Source organism: Manihot esculenta, chromosome 6 (genome assembly GCF_001659605.2).
Source record: "Manihot esculenta cultivar AM560-2 chromosome 6, M.esculenta_v8, whole genome shotgun sequence".
In the NCBI taxonomy this organism is placed as follows: Eukaryota; Viridiplantae; Streptophyta; class Magnoliopsida; order Malpighiales; family Euphorbiaceae; genus Manihot; species Manihot esculenta.
The window spans coordinates 21,293,618-21,315,854 of record NC_035166.2 but is presented as its reverse complement, the minus strand read 5'-3'; the positions used below and the strand labels follow the sequence as shown (position 1 = coordinate 21,315,854).

General features: G+C 33.6%; 2 protein-coding genes across 5 annotated transcripts; one reads left to right on the top strand and one right to left on the bottom strand.

The window, feature by feature from the left end:
- Positions 1-7,254: 7,254 nt before the first annotated feature.
- LOC122723875 (zinc finger protein 652-B-like) lies at positions 7,255-9,375 on the bottom strand. Its single transcript, XM_043957776.1, has 2 exons — positions 9,319-9,375; positions 7,255-7,952 (listed from the first exon to the last, which is right to left on the bottom strand). Exons 1-2 carry the CDS (start codon positions 9,373-9,375, stop codon positions 7,428-7,430), a joined length of 582 nt encoding a protein of 193 aa, XP_043813711.1. The 3' UTR covers positions 7,255-7,427.
- A 1,872-nt stretch (positions 9,376-11,247) lies between these two features.
- LOC110617803 (choline/ethanolaminephosphotransferase 1) lies at positions 11,248-19,723 on the top strand. Of its 4 annotated transcripts, XM_021760810.2 has the most exons (21): positions 11,259-11,380; positions 11,462-11,487; positions 11,661-11,799; positions 13,174-13,183; positions 13,278-13,328; positions 13,414-13,491; positions 13,597-13,672; positions 13,760-13,782; positions 13,859-13,959; positions 14,140-14,234; positions 14,402-14,470; positions 16,163-16,232; positions 16,707-16,770; positions 16,854-16,894; positions 16,984-17,068; positions 17,861-17,923; positions 18,251-18,309; positions 18,411-18,463; positions 18,733-18,805; positions 19,107-19,154; positions 19,270-19,723. In XM_021760810.2, the coding sequence occupies exons 3-20, from the start codon at positions 11,663-11,665 to the stop codon at positions 19,126-19,128; spliced, it is 1,170 nt and encodes a 389-aa protein (XP_021616502.1). In that variant the 5' UTR covers positions 11,259-11,380; positions 11,462-11,487; positions 11,661-11,662; the 3' UTR covers positions 19,129-19,154; positions 19,270-19,723. The 4 variants fall into 4 exon arrangements, with proteins under 4 accessions (XP_021616499.1, XP_021616503.1, XP_021616501.1 ...); XM_021760807.2 differs by having other exon boundaries at positions 11,248-11,487; XM_021760811.2 differs by having other exon boundaries at positions 11,255-11,487; positions 19,325-19,723.
- The last annotated feature ends 2,514 nt before the right edge of the window (positions 19,724-22,237 follow it).

Here is a 22,237-nt window from a genome sequence, read left to right as displayed (position 1 = left end):
TGGAGGGAAGAAGGATGGAGGGAAGAAATAGAAAAGATATGAGGGAGAAGAAAGATGGAGGGAAGAAACAGAGAAGATACGAGAGAGAAGAAGGATGGAATGAAGAAACAAAGAAGATATGAAGTAGAAGAAGGGTTTAACAATTTCATTAAGGGTACTTTTGATAAAAAATTTCACCTCTCACCTTTAACTCTTTGACCAAACGGCTATTTTGGACGGAAGGACTATGAATTTAGACGGAAGAGAAAATGAGGGACTTAAGTGTTGGGTCGCCAAAATAGAGGGACAGAAGTGTTAATTATGTTAAATCTCAGGGACTAAAAAATAATTTTTCCTTAATATTATTTAGATATGTAATACATTGCAAGAAATTTATGCTTATAACAATCATTATTACATTTTTTAAATTATTATTGGGTGTGGAACTGTTATTTTAATATTTTTTAAAATTATAATAAAAAAATATTTTTTTATTGTATATATAATATATTTTTTAATCCATTATAAAAAAAAATTATTATCTTAATCCCATTCTAAGCTATAACTAAAATACTTGAAATAACAATTTATAACTATTGTCTTGTTGGCTCAACACATCAACTGTGAAAATCAATCACGTAAAAAGTCTCGCACATTCCGTATAAAAAAAAAAATCAATCACGTCACATATCTAAAACCATAGGTGTATATTGGATCGATTTAATTTAAAATTAAATTAAATTAAATAAATTAAAAATTAAAATTTTAGTATTTATATAAATCAAATTGAATTAATTTTGATAAAAATCAAATTAAATTGAATCAATTTGATTCGATTCGATTTAATTGGTTTAAATTTTTAATAAATTTTTTATATTTTATTTTTAATATTTTAAAATTTAATTGATATTTTAATTTTAATATAATATAATATTTTTATATTATTAAAAATAATATATTATTATTACTAATAAATTTAATTTATTTTTTTTAAATTAAATTAAATTTTTTAGATTTGAAATAAATTATGTCCGAGCTGTGGGCGAAGTGTTTGAAAGAAAAAGCATCCGTTTTTTTTCACTTTTCGTTCTTTCTTTTATACCAAGAATTATCGACAAAAGGTATGTTAAGATTTATGCAATCAACATTATTGAGAGATTTTTTTTTTTTTTTTTTTGAAATAGGGGGTTGGGGGAGTCGAACCTTAGACCTCTTAGGTCCATCAGGATGCATTTTCCACCAGGTTAAATATTGGAGTGCGGACAGATTTTTCTTTATCATGATTGTTTTAATTTTAAAAATTATCATAATTTTAATATTATTTTTATATGAGATTGTTTTATGAGTTATAATCTTTGCAGTTAAATTAGATTAGATCAATATAATTTAGAACATTTAAAAAAACTTATTTCTGTTAGAAAAAATTATAATATATTTGAAAAATTAATAAAACTATATATAAGAGAATTAAATAAAAAATGCAACAGAGTAAAAACTTCTTTGTTTGCCGCACGCAGTGCTAGGAATTTTCTCTAGTATAATATACGTTAAAATATTATTAAATGGAATTTATAATTTTGATATGTAATTTAAAATTAAAAAAATTATTTAAAATGTGGTACCGGTGAATTTGTACACGTGTATGGTAGAATTTTCTTATTAAATAGGCTGATATTCTGATATTTCCTGCTTATCACCGGCGAAATTATGTTGTGTCAAGGGACATGGGCCCCTCAAAATTTTATAAGTCATCTGGAGTTATTTAGGTAAGTTTCTCTTAACCATAAAGGAAAAATTATTATTAAAGTTTTTAATTTTTAACAAAGTCAATAGTTAATCCCTCTTTAAATTCCATTTAATAATATTTTATGCATAATAAATTAGACTATTCATATTAAAAGATTTTAAATCTTCTGTCGGTAACATGGGGGAAGTCAAAAGGTCTCCTCGGTGAGGAGTTAGGGTTTGTCTCCTCAGTGAGGAGTTTGTTGATTTTTGATTCTCTTCTCTTTCTTTTCATCACCGTTTTAGCCTTTTTCTCTTTCGTTCTTTCTACTTCGATATTATGGAAGGGGAGGTCATGGAGGATCGAGATGCTTTATCAGTAGAGATGGCTGGTTTATCGGTGGACGGCGGTGGTCAGATGGGTCTTGAATATCAACAAGAGGAGTTGGGGGCAGGAGACAATCTTGAGCTATGTTTGGTGGGCAGATTTCTTTCGGAGAGGATTATCAACTATAATGCTATGTCTTTTTCATTAGCCGAGCTGTGGCAACCTCGTGAAGGGATGACTGTTAGGGAGTTGGGTGGTGGTCTTTATGTGTTTCAATTTTTTCATGAGGTAGATATTCACCGTGCCCTGGAAATGTGCCCTTGCACCTTTGATAATCAGATTCTGATTATAGAACGTATGTCAGGTTTTTCTACTCCTACAGAGGTCCCTCTTAATCACATCTATATTTGGCTCAAGATCTTTGATTTACAGACTGTGTTTCATTCTGAAAGGGTAGCTAAAGATATTGGCAATCAGGTCGGTCAGTTTATTGCTTCAGATGAGCGCAATTTTACTGGGGAGTTTGACTCATTTGTTCGAATCCGTGTTAGATTGAATGTTCGGAAACCGCTGATGTAAGGCATCAACTTGAGAAGAACAGGTGCAGGTTGGTTTTGGGCGAGGTTTGAATATGAACGTTTGCCCACGTTCTGCTTGATCTGCGGTATCCTTGGCCACACAAATAGATTCTGCCCTCAACTGATTCATTATCCTATAGGACAGGCCCCTCGCAACTATTCTCTGGACATCCGTGCTAAACCTCGCAGAGGGGGAATGGTGAACAAGAGCTCACGGTGGCTCCGTACGCCGGGGAGGTCTTTCCGATCAGAAGGTAGTAGTGGTTCAGCTATGGAAACTGATCAAGATTATGCCGCTTATCACGAGCCTAATTTAAATTCAAATTTTGAAAAAGATAAGGGAGTGGTTACTGGAGCTGCTTTAGCTAAGTCTCCTATTTTGTCTCAACATGCTGTTAATTCCCATGTACACCCAGCAATGCAATCTCCTACTGGGCTTACTATTGTGGACCTGAAGCGGCGTCGTATGGAGGAGGCATTAAATGAGGAGAGGGCCCAAGATGGTGGTACCAATGCAGGACCTGATTCTACACTTTTAAGGGCTGCACCAAAAAATATGTTATCGGCGGGTTCTGGGGACCAGGCCCGTCGAGAGAAATGAGTTGCCTTAGCTGGAACTGTCGTGGGCTTGGCAACCCACGGCAGTTAGTTTCCTAAAACAAATTGTTAGGGAAAAGAGGCCAAGTTTTATTTTTTTAATTGAAACTCTTTGTTATCGTAATAGGATTGAAGAAATAAAAAATTTATTGGGTTATGATGATTTTGTTTCTGTGGACTGTGTGGGGCATAGTGGTGGTCTGGCTTTACTTTGGCGTGCTATTGACTCTGTGCATGTTCTATTTCAATCGGCTAGATGTATTGATGTGGAGGTTGACTTAGATTCGGTGGGTAGTTGGCGACTAACTGGCTTTTATGGACATCCTAACCGTAATCATCATCAGGAGTCTTGGGCTTTACTACAGAATTTAGCAACTATGAGCACACGTCCCTGGGTCTGTATGGGGGACTTCAATGACATTCTAGCTAATCATGAGAAGAAAGGAGGCAGACGACAACCGAATGCATTGATTCAGGGGTTTCGCAATGCTGTAATGGCAGCGGGAATCTGTGATTTTCCCATGAGCGGATATAAATTTACTTGGGAAACTGGTAGGGGCTCAGATCGGTGGGTTGAAGAAAAATTAGATAGAGTTCTTACCTCTCCATCATTTAATTCTTTGTTTTCCCATGTTAGAGCGGCTTCGTTGGAAGCTTCTTCATCTGATCATCTTCCAATACTGTTGGAGATACGTCTCTTTATTCCGACCCAGTTGGCCAGGAGATTTAAATTTGAGAACAGTTGGAGAAGAGAGCCGCAGTGCCGTGAGTTGATCTCCAATGTTTGGAATTCGAGTGCCTCTGTGGATGTGTTTAATAAATTACTTCGGTGTGGAGAATTGTTGTATAGATGGGGGTTGGACATTCGAAATCTACATAAGCAGGAGTTGGTACAGTGTAAGTTAGATATGCAGCACTTGCGGGGTTCTCGTTCGTTGGCTGATGTTCGCAAGTTTGAGGAGGCTAAGAAGAGATACCATGACTTGTTGAGGGATAAAGAAATACAATGGAAGCAACGTGCCAAAGTCTTTTGGTTGAAAGAAGGAGATTCTAACACTAGATTCTTTCATGCAATGGCTACAAACAGAAAAAAGAAGAATCTGATTCATCGGCTCCAAGACAGCAATGGGGTTTGGTGTGAGAGGGGGCCAGCTCTCGACACTCTTATTGTTGATTATTTTCAGGATATCTTCCAGGCAAATTCGGGTGATACTCAGCCTATTATTGATCATATCCCTCACTGTATTACTGAGGAAGATAATGCTTTTCTTCTTGCTCCTTATTCACCTGAGGAAGCCCGTGCAGCAGTGTTTAGCATGCAGGCGGACAAGGCACCTGGTCTCGATGGGTTCAACCCAGGTTTTTTCCAATATCACTGGGATATTATTGGGTCTGATGTTTCATCTACTTGTATTTCAATGTTGGCTGTCGGTACATTCCCGGTAGAGATAAATGAAACAGCATTAGTTTTGATTCCAAAGAAGACAATTCCTGGGACGATGGGGGATTTGCGGCCAATAGCTTTGTGTAATGTCTTTTATAAAATAATGTCCAAGATGGTTGCAAATCGACTTAAAAGGCTACTGCCTCGGATTATTTCTCCATCACAGTCGGCATTTGTTGCCGGGAGAAGCATCCATGATAATACTATAATTGCCTTCGAGCTTATGCACTTTTTCAAAGGCAAGCGCTATGGTCGTGAGAGTTATGGTGCCTTAAAGATGGACATTAGCAAGGCATATGATCGTATGGAGTGGAATTATGTTTCGGATGTCTTGGATAAAATGGGTTTCTCAACACAGTGGACGAGTGTGATCATGCACTGTATTACTTCAGTCAGCTATCATAGTGTTCATGATGGGAAGGAATTGGGTCCAATTATGCCTACACGAGGATTGCGGCAAGGAGATTCCTTGTCCCGATATATATTTATCTTGTGTACTGAGGGACTTTCACAGCTTATATCGCACAAGGTGGCTAGTTCGGCTTTACATGGTTGTCGGGTGGCTAGGAGATGCCCCGAGATAACTCATCTCTTCTTTGCCGATGATAGCTTGATTTTCTTCCATAGCACTGCTGCTGAAGCTCAGGTTGTGAAGGAGGTGGTTTCTACTTATGCACAGGCATCTGGGCAGCTCATAAATTTCACTAAATCTGCCATATGCTTCTCTAAGAACACGAGACAGAATGATCGGGCTGGTGTGTGCTCTGTGTTAGGCGTGGAAGAGCATTCAAGTTTGGGCAAATATTTGGGTCTTCCATCAGTGGTGGGCATAAACAAAAGGGAAATATTTGGTTTTTTAAAGGACAAGGTGTGGCAGAAACTTAACTCCTGGAAACGTCGTTGCTTGTCCCGTGCAGGTAAAGAAATCTTACTAAGAACAGTGCTCCAAGCACTTCCTAATTATGTGATGAACATGTTCCTAATCCCTAAGACTCTTTGTCACGACCTCCAACAGATGATGAATATGTTTTGGTGGGGTAAAGGTATTAACTATGAAAGGGGAATCCATTGGATGAGTTGGGATAGGATGAGTCAACCAAAATTTGTTGGAGGGTTGGGCTTCAAGAAGTTCAGGGAGTTCAACTTGGCTATGGTTGGAAAGCAAGCTTGAAATATTGTGACTAATCCTTCTTCTTTGGTGGCAAGGTTAATTAAAGCTCGTTATTTTCCTGATGCTAATTTTATCACGGCTCGTCTGGGGTCCAATCCGAGCTATTTTTGGCGAAGCATTTGGGAAGCACAATCTGTTATTAAGGCCGGTATGTGTTGGAAAGTTGGAAATGGACAGCAAATTCGAGTCTAGGAAGATCCTTGGATCCCAAATTTGCCTTCCTCCTGGGTGCAAACATCGCAGCCTGTTAACTCACAGGTAAACTTTGTTCATGATTTGATGATTAATGGTTTTTGGAATTTGCCATTGTTACGTTCAATTTTTAGTACGGAAGAGCAGCAGGCCATACTGTCTATTCCCCTCCCTCGATTTGTTGCTAGTGACAGATTGATCTGGAAGTTGGAGCCAAAGGGTCAATATTCAGTTAAATCAGTTTATAAATTCCTAACTAATATTGGGGATGGAGTTGTGGGAGGTCATATTAGTGCGATGTGGCGGAAATTATGGAACGTCAGGGCTCCTCCTAAGTGTCGCGACTTAGTGTGGAGGGCAGCCAATAATGCCATACCAGTTTTGCAGCTGCTTCAACAGCGACATGTTCCTGTGCATAATTCATGTCCTTTATGTAATTCTGTTAGTGAATCTGTGCTCCATGTGCTGGTTACATGCCCTTTTGCCAAGAGGGTATGGCTTGCGTCTTCGATTGGATGGCTTTTTCCTCAGTCGGCGTCATTTTTGGCATGGTTGTGCTCAATTTTGCAGCTGGTGAGAAAGGAAGACCAAGCTATGGTGGTAATGATATGCTGGGCTCTTTGGCAGGCACGGAATGATGTGGTCTGGTCTTCGAAGTGGTCGAGCCCTGCTGCTGTGGTGTATCGGGCTAGGACAATCCTCTACGATTGGTGTAATGCGCGACACGTTGATGACAGTTCTTCTGATGCTGTGCCAGCTCCTCCACCGTTACATTTCTGGGTTCCACCGCTTCAAGGATTCTTGAAAGCTAATGTAGATGCAGCAGTCTTCCCTGATGGCTTCATTGGAGTTGGTGGAGTGCTTCGCTCATATGATGGCTCTTTTGTTGGCGCTTGTCAACATAGACTCCTTGGTTACTTCTCTCCTAAAACAGCTGAGCTAATTGCCATTAGAGAAGTTCTGAGTTGGATTAAGAGGCTGGGTTATGATCAGATAGTGTTGGAATCAGATGCTCTTACGGTAGTGAAGGCTTTGCTTTCTTCTTCAACTTCTGATTTTTCTAGTTTTGGGTCCCTTGTTGATGATTGTAAATCTCTAATAGCAGAGATGAATTCAGTATCTGTGAGTAGGGCTGTGCAATCGGTCGGTTCGGTTTTGAATCGATAAAACCGAAAACCGATTTGTTAAAATTTATAAAACCGAAAAAACCGATTATGAAGGTATAACCGAACCGAACCGATAAAAATCGGTTCGGTTCGGTTCGGTTCGATTCAAACCGAAATCTGTATTTTTTTTTAATTTTTTATTTCTAATTTCAACAAAATAATTTAATAAATATTCTATTAAAATCCATGGCCAGAAGTCGCAGATGAGAGAAACTCCTCGCAACCCAGTCCCAGATGAGAGAAGCGTTCACCTGTCCTTGAGCCACCTGAAACTCTTTCTGAAAGAGCCTTTAACTTTCCCTTCTACACTGTAAACCTTATAGCTAGCGACTCGCTTCTTTCGTTGCAGCTCCCGATCATTGAAACTCCAGCTCTTAGAAACAGACCCACTTGCAGACTTGCCCTTTTTGAACCGAACATCATTGTTGCCGACCTGGGTTTGGGCTTGGGATTGTGTTGGGTAGACGGAGGATGCATAGGAGGCGCTATAACATCTGAGATCTTGCATGTTACTGACACCGGACGATGAAGTGGGACCCATATCTCCGGCACCAACAGAGAACGCAACCCAGTCCCAGATGAGAGAAATGAAGTATATGCAGAAAATTATATAAATTTGGACATATATTACCTCTTCTTCACCGTCTTCATCCTCGTCATCGTTTTCCTCCTCGTCGTCGTCGTCATCGTCATCGTCATCGTCGTCTCCGCCTTCACCATCGTCATCGTCGTCTCCGCCTTCACTTCGTCCGCCAACTGAACCGGTGGCCCTCTGGAGGATTGTAAGACCTGAACCTCGTCGTCTTCGTCGTCCTCGCCCCCCTCATCAGTCATCATCGTCTTCGTAGTCTTCGTCGTCCTCATCTTTCGGGAGAATAGGGGTGGGGGAATCGGGAGATTGGAGTTTGGAGAATGTGGAAAATGGGATGGAGGGGTTCGGCGAAAGGTATGGAGGGGGTTGGGGTGCTGGCCTGCTGGGTTGGGTTGGGTTGGGTTCGGTTCGGTTTTTCGGTTTGATCGGTTATTTAACATGTTTAAACCGAACCGAACCGAAAACCGAATAATTTTAAATCTACTAACCGAACCAAACCGATTTTTGCGACTAACCGAACCGATAAACCGAATTTAATCGGTTCGGTTCGGTTTTTCGATTTAGACCGAGAATTGCTCAGCCCTATCTGTGAGTTTTGTTCCTCGATCTGCCAATAGTGTGGCATATCTTATAGCTAGAGCTGCCTCTACTATTTCAGACAGGATGGAGTGGCTGAGCACACCTCCACAATTGATTGTTCATACTTTGATGTTGGACTTCCAAATTTGAATGCAATTACATTTTTAGTTCAAAAAAAAAAAAGATTTTAAATACTTATATCCAATATTTTATATTCATAAATTAATTTATCTATTGAAAATTTTTTAGTTGTTCTATATAAATTTAAATCTCAACTTAAAATTTTTTTTTTTAATATGCGCTTAGAAAATTTTTTTAAAAGTAAATAAAATTAAAATTATCATTGAAAAGGTATAAAATTAAATTATTTTAACTTAAATTTTTTGCAATCATCATTACTAATTATTATAATTTAATATTTATTTTTAATATTCAATTTTATAAAAAAAATACGGATAAAAAAGGAGTAAACATATTTTAACACTATTTAAAAGAGAGAAGTTTATATTTAATAATTAAAAATAATGAAAATGAATTTTATATGTGATGTGATTAGTGTAAATGATTTATTTTTAGTATAAAGAGTTAAAATTTATTAAATTATGAGTAGAAAATATAAAAATATATGTAAAGATAGACAAATAAATACTATATTCAAATTAGAGTTAGAGAATTTTTAAAAGAGATGTTATTAATTAAGAAATCAAATTAAAAATACTTTTTAAAATTGAGCCATTCTATCGGAGTCTGATTTGCTAACTGGTCCCTGGGCTTTTAGATGAAAAAAGGCTTATAGTTTACAAGCAAAGAAAGGTTTAAACTTTTTACACATAAGTTCAAGCCACATTCAAAAGGCCCATAGAAAATAGTTTAGGATCTAACACATAATAAAATAAGAGAGAATTAGAACTGTAGGACTCGGACAGCTCAACCTGGTATTTAATGAAACATATTTGGGTCGATGGACCTCGTTAACAATGAGATACTCAAGCTGAAATGAGACTGAGAAGTGAGCTTTGTCCATCGACCTCGACCTCCTTAAAGCATGCTTACAATATTAAAAGTCAAGAGATAGTTTCTACATAGTTTTTGACAGTGCTAGGAGTTGTAGTCTTTGTTGGGCTACTAGGTCAATCAAGAAAGGCTTCAATTTTCTCAATTTTAGCCGTGGCAAACTGAAGGCTCTTCTCGGCTAGTGTGCTGGTAATAAAACCAAAATACTCATAGATTTTAGTGTAATGGAGTTTATTAGTGATTTGATTTATGATTTGATTTACTTACTAGTTTTACATGGTTATTAATTTCATTTAAAATTAAATAAATTAAAATTAAAATTTTAATATTTATAAAATTAAATTAAATCTAAAAATTAAATTGAATTAAATATAATTCGATTCGATTTAATTTAATTCAAATTGATCAGTTGAGCCATTTAATAAAATTTTTAATATTTAAAAATTTAATTAAAATAATTTAATTTTAATTATAGTCTAATTTTTTATATTATTAAAAATAATATAATTATTTTGATTTAATTTTTTAATTTTTTAATAAAAATCAAATTAAATAAAATAATTAATTTTTAAAATTTAAAATTAAAAATTAAAATAAAATAAAATAATAAAAAATTAAACTAAAATTTAAAATTAATTTAATTTAAATAATTTTTTTAATTTAAACCGAATAAATAATCAGTAATACTTTTCTCCTGGACTTCTAAAATCCTTTGTTATAATAGACTAGGTTAATGCAATTCATGTACGTATATACATATATAAAATACAATATACCAAGAGTTGTACACATTCATCTTCATGTTCACGTGGTGCGAACCCCAATCAGTGACTTGCCATTTGGTGTGAATACGGGTCAATGGTCATTGGCAGTTGCCAACTTAAATAATACGGGGTGGAAAGATTTTTAATGAATTAATGAAAGGAACGTCTCCATTTCGTCCAATGGTGCGTTTGAAAAAGTTTTTTGTGGACTTGAAATAGAAAATGTCTTTGAAGAAAAATGTAGTTTCCACGTTTGTCCCAAATAAAAGGAAAAGAAAGGCGCATAAGCAAAAGATAAAGAAGAATATGCTTCTTCGTTTTCAACTTCAACGACACGCTTGAAAATTCAAAGTGACGCCAATTCATTTATTTTTTATTGGAAAAAGTGCCAATCTGATATGGAATCTTATACTCGTTTCTAAAGATTCTTATTTAATGAAGGTTCTCATGCAGGCAAAATTGTTATTTAAATTTTAATATTGATAACTAGGATTGCATTCTCAATATTAATCTCATAAAAATGGATTTGAGTGAATTTGAAAATTTTATTTTTTTAATTTTTAATTTTTTATTTACAGAAAAATCCAAAATTATTCGGTTATTGGAAAATTTATGAATTAGCGTGTGCTTTGTTTCTGTTTCTATCCCGGAAGGGATTTTTTTTCTTCCTTTTAAATACCAACCAAGCAATAAGTACATGCCAAAAAAATGGACCAAAATTGGGGTAGCTTAACCTAACCTTACCAGATTGTATTGGAGGAAAACAAAGGAAAATAAAAAAAAATATTTTCTTTTATTTGAATTTTGAATTGAAGAAAAAATAAAGTAAATAAAATAAAAATAAAAAGTTACAATTTATTTTATCTTTAAGATATTGACATATTAAAAATATTTTACTTTAAAAATTTAATTAAATTTCTCTCAATTAATTTATCATTTCAGATACGTGACTAATATAAATTTAATAACACATATTAAAATAAATTAAATATTATAAATGAAAAAAAATTATAAATAAATGTCTAAATATTATATTATTATTATATATAGATATTCCTACGAATCTCTTTTTTTTTTTTTATATTTATATATATATTTTTAAAACCAATAAAAAGAACCTAATTCTCTAGCTTAGAGCGGGAGATAAAAAAATTTCTTGCTTTTTCTCTCTCCGTTTTCTGTCTGCACCAAAAGGCTCTTTCTTCCAGAAATTCCCTCAACTCTATCTCGATTTTAATCGGTGAAGTGAAGGTTTCTTTTTATTACTTCATTTTGGTTTCCGTAGAGTCTCTCTTCTCTGCTCCTTAGATCTGGGCTTGTTTTCATTTTCAGACCCTCTTCTATTCTAGCCAATCCAGGTTTGCATGCTCTTATCTCCATTACTTCATTTTCACTCACTTGCTTAAAATCAGTTAAAATAGAGTACATAATCTGAAATTCGCAAGTTTCTAGCAAGTTTTGCTGAGACTAATCAGGTTCTTTAAACAATATTTCTGATTTTTTTTTTTTCCTTTTTTATTTTTTGAGTAAGGAATGGGGTATATAGGATCACATGGAGTAGCAGCACTTCACAGATATAAGTACAGTGGAGTTGATCACTCTTACGTTGCTAAATATGTGTTGCAACCCTTTTGGAGTCAATTTGTTAACTTCTTCCCTCTTTGGATGCCGTGAGTATTTTTTTTTATTGTTTTGGGATTTTTTAGTTCCTTTTGTGTATTCTGCAATATCTGTTCGATTTGGTGGCTTTAATTGGTTAAGATATTTTCAATTTTCATGGTCTGTTAATCGCTTTGGAAAATGGAGAATAATGGGAGAATGGTTTTGGATGGAATGAGGAATTTAGGCTGATTTTGCTTTAATTAGTTGTAAATTAATCTCAGTGTAATTAATTGTGAATTGTACTGTGCGGGTGCTTTATTTGATGATACATTAGATGTGGTCATTACCCAGTTTCTGACTGTTGAATGAAGTTGAAAATATGGTTGTAAAGCCACATGCTACTTGACCCTAAGCTTAAACTGTGCATATTTGGTGTAGCAGTTGAAGGGTTCCAAAATTCAGGAATGCAATAGTAGCCTCCCATAGTATGATAACAATAGCTGTTGAGTGCTGATCAGTTGGTTCTCATTGTGAGTCCAGGCACTGCTTGGTCCTGGCTGTTATAGTAGCAGTTGTTTAATATTGTCTAGTACCTTCTTCTAGTGTTGGAACCACCTACTTGAATTTGGTATATGCTCCCTAATTTCGTTTTCTGCTTACACCCCCATTATGGTTGGATTTTTTTCTTTTACTTTATTATTAGGATATTGCTTGATACTATTATAGGAAGCTCTTGTTATTAGGTTCCTTGGGATTTTACTATTTATTGTAGTATCTTTGAACTTGGCTATATGTCCCCTAAATTCGCTTTCATCTTAAACCCCCATTATGGTTGGACATTTTCTTTGACATTATTCTTTGGATATTGCTCTTGATACTATTTGAGGTAGCTCTCAATATTAGGTTCCTTGGGATTTTACTATTTATCATTGTCATCTTTGAACTTGGGCATATGCCCACTAAAATTGGTTTCTTTTAAACCCCCATTATGGTTGGACGTGGTTTTACTTTATTCTTTGGATATTGCTTGATGCTATTTCAGGAAGTTCTTGGTATTAGGTTTCTTGGGATTTTACTATTTATTGTGGTCAGCTTTGAAGGTAATCCAAGTAGTCAATTGAGTACCTTATAATGACCAATTGGCAGAGTCATTTCCTCATTGATAAGTCTATTCAACTTCTGTCAGTTTTATAAACCTTAGAGCAGGCCTCAGGTGGTGGTAAAAGATGGAACTCTCTTAATCAGCATCCTCTATGTAAAATTCTATAAAAGTTTTACATTGTTGGCAAACCCTTCAGTTTGGACTTTGTGCTTAAGTGGCATGCTTTGTTTATTTTTCATGTTGAATTTTCTCATGTAAAGTTTTATATTGATTTGCTAATATTTCCTAATGTGTTTTTTTTTTGGTTTTCCGAAACTATCTGATTCCTGATCTTCTCCAGACCCAACATGGTAAGATGAAATGCTTTGTATTTTTGCAGCATTAAGTTTGTTAATGATACTTTCTTGCTTTTGACTACTAACTGGTTGTGCTTTGATTTCTTAGATCACCCTTACAGGATTCATGTTCTTGGTTACTTCAGCACTGCTTGGCTATGTGAGTAGGAATTTTTCTGTGGTTATGTTTTCTGAAGGTTGGTCTGACAATTTTTTCAGTTCCTAATTTGCTTTTTGCATCTCAGATATATTCGCCTCACTTGGATATGGCTCCACCAAGATGGGTTCACTTTGCACATGGATTACTTTTATTTTTATATCAGGTGTGAGTTAAATTCTCACATGCAGTAATCTTTTCTTTGTTGTTTCATTGGTAGACAAACTGTGTTTTTACTATGGCTCTTACCAATTTCTTGTTAATTTTACAGACTTTTGATGCTGTTGATGGGAAACAAGCACGACGGACAAATTCCTCAAGCCCATTGGGAGAACTTTTTGACCATGGTGATTTTCTTTTGTTACATGATTTTCCATTTTTTAATAGTTAATATTTCTTAAGTATATCTTTTTGGCTTCCCCAATGTATTGCAGGATGTGATGCGCTTGCATGTGCAGTATGTATTTTCCACCTTTGGTTCTTTAACTATAGTGAGTGCTGTTTCTTCAACATTTAATCTCGGTTTTCCCCAGTTTGAAAGCATGGCTTTTGGTAGCACTGCAATGTGTGGAAGGGACACTTTCTGGTTTTGGGTTATTTCTGCTGTTCCATTTTACAGCGCAACATGGGAACAGTAAGTGATCTTAATGTGCTTGTTCTTTATTTTGTATAAGTTGAATGACATGATATTTTACTGCACAGAATTTTCTCAGATGTTGATTTTTGTTTTAAAATGCTATATAGCTTAGGTTTTGATTGCAGTAGCTATTTGATATTGTACTGATAGCTTGAATTTTTGCTTCCATTGATCCAGCTTTTTCACAAATACTCTTATTCTTCCTGCAATTAATGGACCAACTGAGGGTCTGATGCTAATATATGTAGCTCATTTTTTCACAGGACTAGTTGGTAAGTCCTTCTGTTCCTTTGTTGCCCTTGCAAAAATTCACATATGGATTTTTAGAAGTTTCTTTACTACATATAGTTAATTATTTCTTAAATGTTCCTTTCTCTGCCTCTTTCTCCAATTTTCCATTTTCACTTTGATATTTAACTTGAGTTGTTTTCTTTTTTAGGTGCTGAGTGGTGGGCTCAGCAATTTGGGAAGTCTTTGCCCTTTCTAAGTTGGGTTCCAATTATCAGTGGTGAGAATTATGAAACCCTTGCTATGTTTGACACTCCATTTAATGATGTACTACTTGCTCCTTTTCATCTCCTTACCATCCTCCAATCCTCTTGTTCATGTACATTTTACTGTATTAGGTTTCTTGTCTACTGTTGAACCCCTGAAGTGAAATCTTTTGGAAGTTTTTAGCTGAAAATTTTCTTGTAATTGTGTCTTAACATGTGCTTAAATTTAAGAATGTGGTTTTCCATGTATTGTTCTTTGACTGCTTTTTGAAGTTGTGTGATGTTTAACATAAAAAATGTCTTCTCTTTTTGTGTGATTTTTGTTTGTTTACTATTTTTGAATGGATGGATTATGATAGTCATGTATGTTGTCCTTTTTTTTTTTCTAAATTTTATACATATATGCTGTAGTTACTTCATCATGGAAGCTTAAATAATTTGTGCATATCTGCAATATTCTTACAGTTGATTCACTTTTATTATTCATTTTAGTTATTTCCGATACTTGAAAACTCCAACTTGTTTGGGACTAAGGGATAGTTGGGTTGAGTTTCTATACATGAAGATTGAAGACAGTAATCACATTGCCAAAATACGGTTTACTTATTTTTTCCCCGGCTAGTCACTATGATAGTGAAATACTATGTAACATACAGTTCTACACTTTATACTTGTTACATGATGCACTCTGGAAAGAGCACTTCTCCTGTGTTTCTTTGTTTGCTGTATATACATATATCACAAGATCTGACCTGCATTTTGTGTCATTTATTGGTATTTTCCTATATGTAATGGGGTTTCTATGGTTCAATCTTATATAATTTTCTTGTGCGTTAATGACCAAACTAAACCTTTTGTTCAAATTTGTAACTACTGAGCAATTCTTTTCATTTTGTCGATCATATACTGTCATTTTGAATTGGTGTTAATTGTAGCCAAATTTGAAAGGTCATTGTGATAAAACTCTCAAATTTCTAAACATAACATATTTTTTTATTGAAGAATCTTTTAATGTTGGCATCTGTACAACATACTTGAGTGGAAGACCTATAAGAAAAAATAATTAAGTATTAATTATTTAACATGAAAATTAAAAAAGTTTAAAAAGTATGAACTCTTTTTCTAAGGGTTTTTTTTCTCCTCCCCCCACTTTCCTCTTCAATATGCTTACTTGAAGTTTTTTTTTTTTTTGAATTAAATATAGGCCAGGTTAGTAATTTGGGAGTTCTGGCATGTGCCCTCTAAATTTCGCTACGATTGACACCAATTTGAAAAGTTGTGTATTGAAGTAGATTTTTTTGAAGAAAGGATTGACTTACAACTTTTAACAGGACTGGCTTTCAAATTTGACGAAAGCTTTAGATTTTCTTTTTGAATATTAACCCTTTTGTTTTTCATCACATGAGAATTTGAAGTAGGTGCTCAGTAAGTTACTGGCATTTATTTTACAAATGCTCCACTGCAATTTATTTTTGGCGTTTCTATTGATTGCTTTGAAATAAGCATTACTATAATGTACAATTCTATTTGATTGGTGATTCATCTCTATCCTGATTGCTGAACTTCATATTAAAATTGGCAATTATGCTTCCTAATTACATTGTCTTTCACATGTGCTGTTATATCCCCTTTCCTTTGTGCTGCTGTCTTATGTTTAACAGTTGTCAGAAATGAAGTTTTACCCTTTTTTATTTCTTTTGACTCAGAAATCCCAACTTTCAGAGCTGTGCTGTTTCTAATGATAGCTTTTGGTGTTATTCCGACAATTGCATTCAAGTAAGCACTTAAATGCTTCTGAAATGATTGAAACTTTCAAGTCCCTTTTGCATATTTAATTTGTAGTGATTTACTTTGACACTCATATTTATGATATTTCCTGCTCTTATTTGACCACTCGCACATTATTCTCCTCCTTAAATTGATTGTGTACCCATTCAATTATGCGACTAAATTGTGTTGCATAGTTCAATTTGCTGTATTATTCACTTGTCCACGTGAAAATGATATTCTTTTTTTACCTTTTTCTTCCTTTCTTCTCTCTCCTCTCTCTAGTGCGGTGGCGGGTTTGGTGGGGAGGCATTTGCTGTTGCATTATGGGTCTGAATTTAATTAGTGTGATTTCTTCATGTTTAGATGATTAGCATGTGATGTCCTATGACATTTTTCCTATGAGGTTTGACTGAAGGTCATGCATACACTATTAGGGCCGTTCTTGAATCTCCTTGTGTAATATGATGTATTCTTTTGCAGTGTGTGCAATGTCCACAAGGTTGTTCAGGCAAGAAAAGGCAACATGTTACTGGCATTAGCCATGGTAAATCTGTAACTTCTTGGGACATGCATTTCTTAATTATTATTGTTCTTGAAAGATTTCTTATTCTGTTCTCTTATTGTCAGCTTTACCCTTTTATTGTGCTCATGGGAGGTGTCTTGGTGTGGTACGATGTAACCTGCAACATTATCTTGTGCGTAATCAATTTTTTTATGTGCATTGTGGTCTTTATTGAGGATCTTACTTCTTGTTCAGGGATTATCTGTCTCCATCTGATATAATGGGAAACTATCCTCATTTAGTTATTCTGGGGACTGGACTCGCATTTGGATTTCTTGTGGTAAGATGTGTTTGTGTTTTTATTTATTGTTTATATTTGTTTATTTATTTTTTTAACTTCAGCAGTTTTGGGTGTAATGTATTTGATGGTCTCCGAGGTGCTATTTCCTTGACATCATGAAGTAGAAATTCCATTTACTTATTCATGTTAAGGAGATGTTGCTTGACGTGGGTGGCGGGCCTGTTGAGTTGTTCCAAATAGGCTGACTTTGTGTAATAGGCACTTTTAATCTATAAAAGACAATCACTTTGCAATTTAGGTGACCTTGTTTGTTGATGTCAGATCAATTCTAGCAGAACACTGTAGGAAAAATGTTGTCCTACTTGATCACTATGTTTCTGAACTGTGCAGCAATATAATGGTGATAATTAGTTTCATCATTCCATGTTTAACCTGATACATCCTCTCTTAACAGTTACTTTGTGAATTTTGTCCTTATTATCAAATAGAGTATTACCGTAAATACATCTAACTGAAGCTTTTTTTACATGATCACGAGTATTATGTACATGGGTGTGCGTCCCACTGTGTAAGGTGTTCTGATTGTGACTGCTACCTTTTTCTGTTATAGGAATGAAAACTGAAGAAAGGTTAAAAAATGATACTTGTAGTTCCATATGATATTGTGATGCGTAATGGTAGACCAACTTTACTTTTGTTTGCTCAAAATAGGAGTATAATCATAGTGCATTTTTCACATAATTACTGTTGTCAAAATTTTAACTTATTTTCTAAATTAGCACAAGCCATTAAATTTCCCATATTATTGCTGAATGGAGTTTGATTTGGCAGGGAAGGATGATTCTGGCCCACTTGTGTGATGAGCCAAAGGGATTGAAAACTAACATGTGCATGGTATGCATCTTTAAATTCTCAACTCCAAAAATATTCAGTAATGTGACTGTCTATTCATATGCATTAGTCTAAAGTCCACCTTATATGTGCTTCCTTGTAATTAGGTAGTACAGAATTATTCTTGGTAAAGTGTCTATGTATATAGTACTTGTGGGAGCTTTCTGATGAATGTTTGTGGCAGTCCCTTAGCATCAAGGAACTTTATTTATATATATATATACTCACACACTACATTTTTAATTTTTGTTCCATTTGTTGGAGGTAGATATTAACATATTTTAAGTTAAATTAACTGAAGAGTTAAAGTTTGTTTTTGAATTTCTGCAGTCATTATTATATCTACCATTTGCCATTGCAAATGCACTCACTGCCAAACTGAATGATGGGTATGTGTTGATTTAGTTATAGCTGCTGTTTGTTCATAATGGACATCTCTTTTAATCAATTGGCTGTCATGGCAATATTTATAATCACCTTCTTGTTGCAGAGTTCCTTTGGTTGATGAGTTCTGGGTTCTTCTTGGTTACTGCTTATTCACAGGCATGTTAACTTTTTCCCTCTTTTTTTTTTTGAATTTATCCATATTGGGAGTATGGAGTGAATTTGTTTGGCTATTGAAAAATCCTCTTGACATGTTAAAGGATTCTTTTTTGTTTCTTATTTTAGACCTCTCCTCTTCTCTTCTCTCTCTCTCTCTCTCTCTCTCTCTCTCTTTTATGAGTTATGCTTGTAATAATTTTAATTGCTCTTATTGCATGCTTTTATATCCTTATATTTTTTTTCTCACCTCTTTTTTTATCTGACCCCAGCGGGACTCTATTTACACTTTGCCACATCAGTCATTCATGAAATCACAACAGCCTTGGGCATTAATTGCTTCAGGTGAGAATTTGCTTCTTTGGGATGTTCTAAAAATGTTGCCTCTGGTCAAATGTTCAGGCTTTCTACTGTTATTTTGGGTGGCTTTGGCATTTGAATGTTCAAAAGAATGTTTGAGGTTGTTCAGTTAGCTGTTACAATTTGGCTAAGATTATATATCAATTGGATTGGGTGTTCCGTTGCCCTACTACTTCTGGGACGTGTATATTTATCACCGAGTTAATGGTCAAGTCTCATCTGAATTTCCTTCTTCCCAAAGACAGTACCCTTATTACTCACTGTTCTGTTCTGCCAAAATTGTCAGGATAACTAGGAAGGAAGCTTGAAAAAAGATTGCAGGTTCTGATTTTGGGTACGCAATTACCTTGTTCTTGATCTGTGCCTGTGATTTGCTGTATAAATTATCAAATTTTTGGAGTTAATTTGTTATGTTTTAAGTGTGGCTTTGCCTTTGTTCTATATTTCAGTGGTTTGGGCTGCTTTTGATTAATGGGAATTCTGTATTCACAATTAATGATTCAGTTGGCAAGCCAGGAGCGATGCAGCCAAAAATTGATGATTTGGCACATCTATCTTTGTTGGTTTAACATTGATAACATTGAAGGGGTTGTTACTGGATTCAGGCCACCACATCTGGTTCAACCATATTGTTTATTTAGTATCACAGTAGAGGGGGCAATTTGAGGCATGCATAAATTTTATGATAATCTATGTTTTTCTTTTTTTTTTCCTTTCTCTTTGGGTTGGAGGTAGGATTGCTGTGTGATGCGTGGTAGGATGAGTTTAGGAACTGATGGTAGCAGGGATTGGGTATGATTATAATAGTTAAAAGCATCTAATTGTTTACAGCAACTGGGTTAATGGCAACAGCCAAGTCAGATCTTATACGAGCTTCTTCTATACGACTTGCATTTTTTATTAGGTTTTTGGGCTTTGTTGGAGATTTGAATCAGTAGATATGTGTTTAATTATCAGAAATTACTCTCATAGTCATGTCATTCCTATTTTTCTCCCTCAAATTCACATGGTTTTTTACAAGCATGCATGATGATCCGAGTACAGGCTCGTGGTCTCCATTTTCTAGCTAGTGTTTATCTTCATTAAACAGCATGAAAAATAATACAAATTATATATTACAATAATGTTATTGTTATTTATTTATTTATTTACACTGAAGGTAAAGTATTTGAATTGTATATTATGTAAAATTGGCTTCTAAATTGAATAACAAATTTCTTGATTGCAAGTTTTGTTCATCCTCTAATTCGATTTCACTCTGATAGGTTTAAGTCAATCAAATAATTAAAAACTTTAATGTTTTTAAAGAAAAATATAGATTCAATTGATTTTTTTAATAGGAAACTGATAGTATGGAGACTCAAATTTAAATATATCAAGTTCAAGTGGGTATATAACCTCTGAATTTGAATTCACAAATTTCAATTTAATTCAAATTTTGAAGCCGTAGCTCTGAAAAAATTATATAAAGTTGAGCAATAACTAAGAGTGGGCTGCTTGAATTTTCTGAAAATAAGGTTTCAAGGCGGCTAATTAGACCCTCAGTGGGACTCTGTAGGAGCTTTCCCTTTTCTCTTTTTCATTTTCTTCTGTTATTAATTCACTTTAATATCTTGTTAGTACTCAACATGTAAAATTCATTTGTTTTTTAAAGCCGAATGCATAATTGACCTTTTTATAAAAATTTGAGCTTTTTAAAAATTAAATTAATTTATAATTGAAAAATTGAAGCAGTAAATATGATAAAAGTAAAATTATGGTTTAATTATAAATTTGGCTTTGTTTTAGCAGAACTAAATCAATGGTCATCATTTGCTGGAATAATCATTATTATGCCCTAAATTTGAGCTTCACAACACTAAGTTACCAATCAAATATCATTTCCCCATGTAGCCTATACCCAGCAAGCTTAAGGGACATGTTATTGCTAATTATGGCTTTACACCAAAAAGAAAATTGTGCTTTGTCCATAAAGATTAGATATGCAAACTAATTATTACTCATCCTCTTAATTACTCAATTAGAAGAAAAAGAACCAAAAAAAAAACTTTTAAATCCTTACTTTAGCCATGCAAAATTACATTAATTTAATAATATTAAGGCATCTTATGAATTTTGAAAAAAAATTACTAACACCCTTTTTTTATTATATATTTCCACAATTAATTTTTATTATGGATGACATTGACCTAACCACTTAAATTTAAGGACCATTAGGAAAATTTATGGGGTCCTATAATTAAACACTAAAAGACAGAAGGGAGGGAGAGTTGGAAACTCCACCACGACACGTTAAAGGGTGTATAGAATTAAAGATAGGATGTGACACATGTAAACATCACCCTGTTACCTGTTCCAGATTTAGAGGGATCGAGTGCTACTGCATGCCTTCATAAAGGGCTGTAATCAGACTTCTCATCAACATGATTGCCGATGCTGCCTAACCCTTTCCATCCCTAAATCTTTCCCTAAAGCAAAAATCTTTGACTTTTTCATAATTTTTTTTTGAATAAAAGTAGTTTACATCATTGAGACATTAACATTCATTTTTACAAAAAAAAAAAAAAAAAAAACTCAACAATTTGGATTTTATTTGTTTGAAAAAAATTATATCTATTTGTTTTAAAAAAAATTATGGTTTAATTTTAATTTAAAAAATAAAATACATTAATCAATTTATATATAAGTATTAATATAATTTTTAAAGTGAAAAAATATTTTCTCAAAAGGAAACTTTATTTTTTTTAAATGACTTAAACTCATCAATAAAATTAAAAATTAATTTAAATAAATTTGGAGTATTTTCTCCCTTCACACATTTATTCAATGTGTATTACTTATTTTTTTATTCATTAAAATATTCAATTTATTTTTAAATTTTTTGTATATTATAATATTATTATTAATTTTCAATAAAAAATTTTAAACTATATTTTATTATATATATATATGTTAAAAAATTATTATAATCATATTATATATAATAAATATATGAAGGTATAGTCAATTTTTTTATAGTAAAGCTATGTTATTATTATATTATTTTTTCATTAATATAATATTTAGCTCAAAAATCACTTTTTTTTTTCTAACCACAGTTTCTGTGAATATTATATAAAATATTCAAAAAATTAAATTAAATATAAATATAAATAAAAACAACCTAGAGAAATTTGTTTCATATTTAATTTTTATTTAAATAAATACCTTAAATTTTAATTTTTAAATATTTTAATGTTACTCGAGGATATAATTTTACTTTAGATTTTTTTTAATAAACTTTAAAATTAATTTAAAATAATAAAATTAAATTTTAATATATATCCTTATTTAAAAAAAATAATCTTATTATATTTTTATATATCTTTCAAAATTTTATTTATTAACTAAAATTAATTTTAAAAAATATAATTATCA

Coding starts and splice junctions, on each gene's coding strand:
- LOC122723875 (XM_043957776.1), bottom strand. CDS start 9,375: ATGGACAAAGCTCACTTCTCAGTCTCATTTCAGCTTGAGTATCTCATT. Junction 7,953..9,318: donor AGTATCTCATTGTTAACGAG/GTCCATCGACCC, acceptor ACAATCCTCCAG/AGGGCCACCGGTTCAGTTGG.
- LOC110617803 (XM_021760807.2), top strand. CDS start 11,663: ATGGGGTATATAGGATCACATGGAGTAGCAGCACTTCACAGATATAAG. Junction 13,329..13,413: donor CTTCAGCACTGCTTGGCTAT/GTGAGTAGGAAT, acceptor TTTGCATCTCAG/ATATATTCGCCTCACTTGGA. Junction 18,464..18,732: donor TGGTTACTGCTTATTCACAG/GCATGTTAACTT, acceptor ATCTGACCCCAG/CGGGACTCTATTTACACTTT.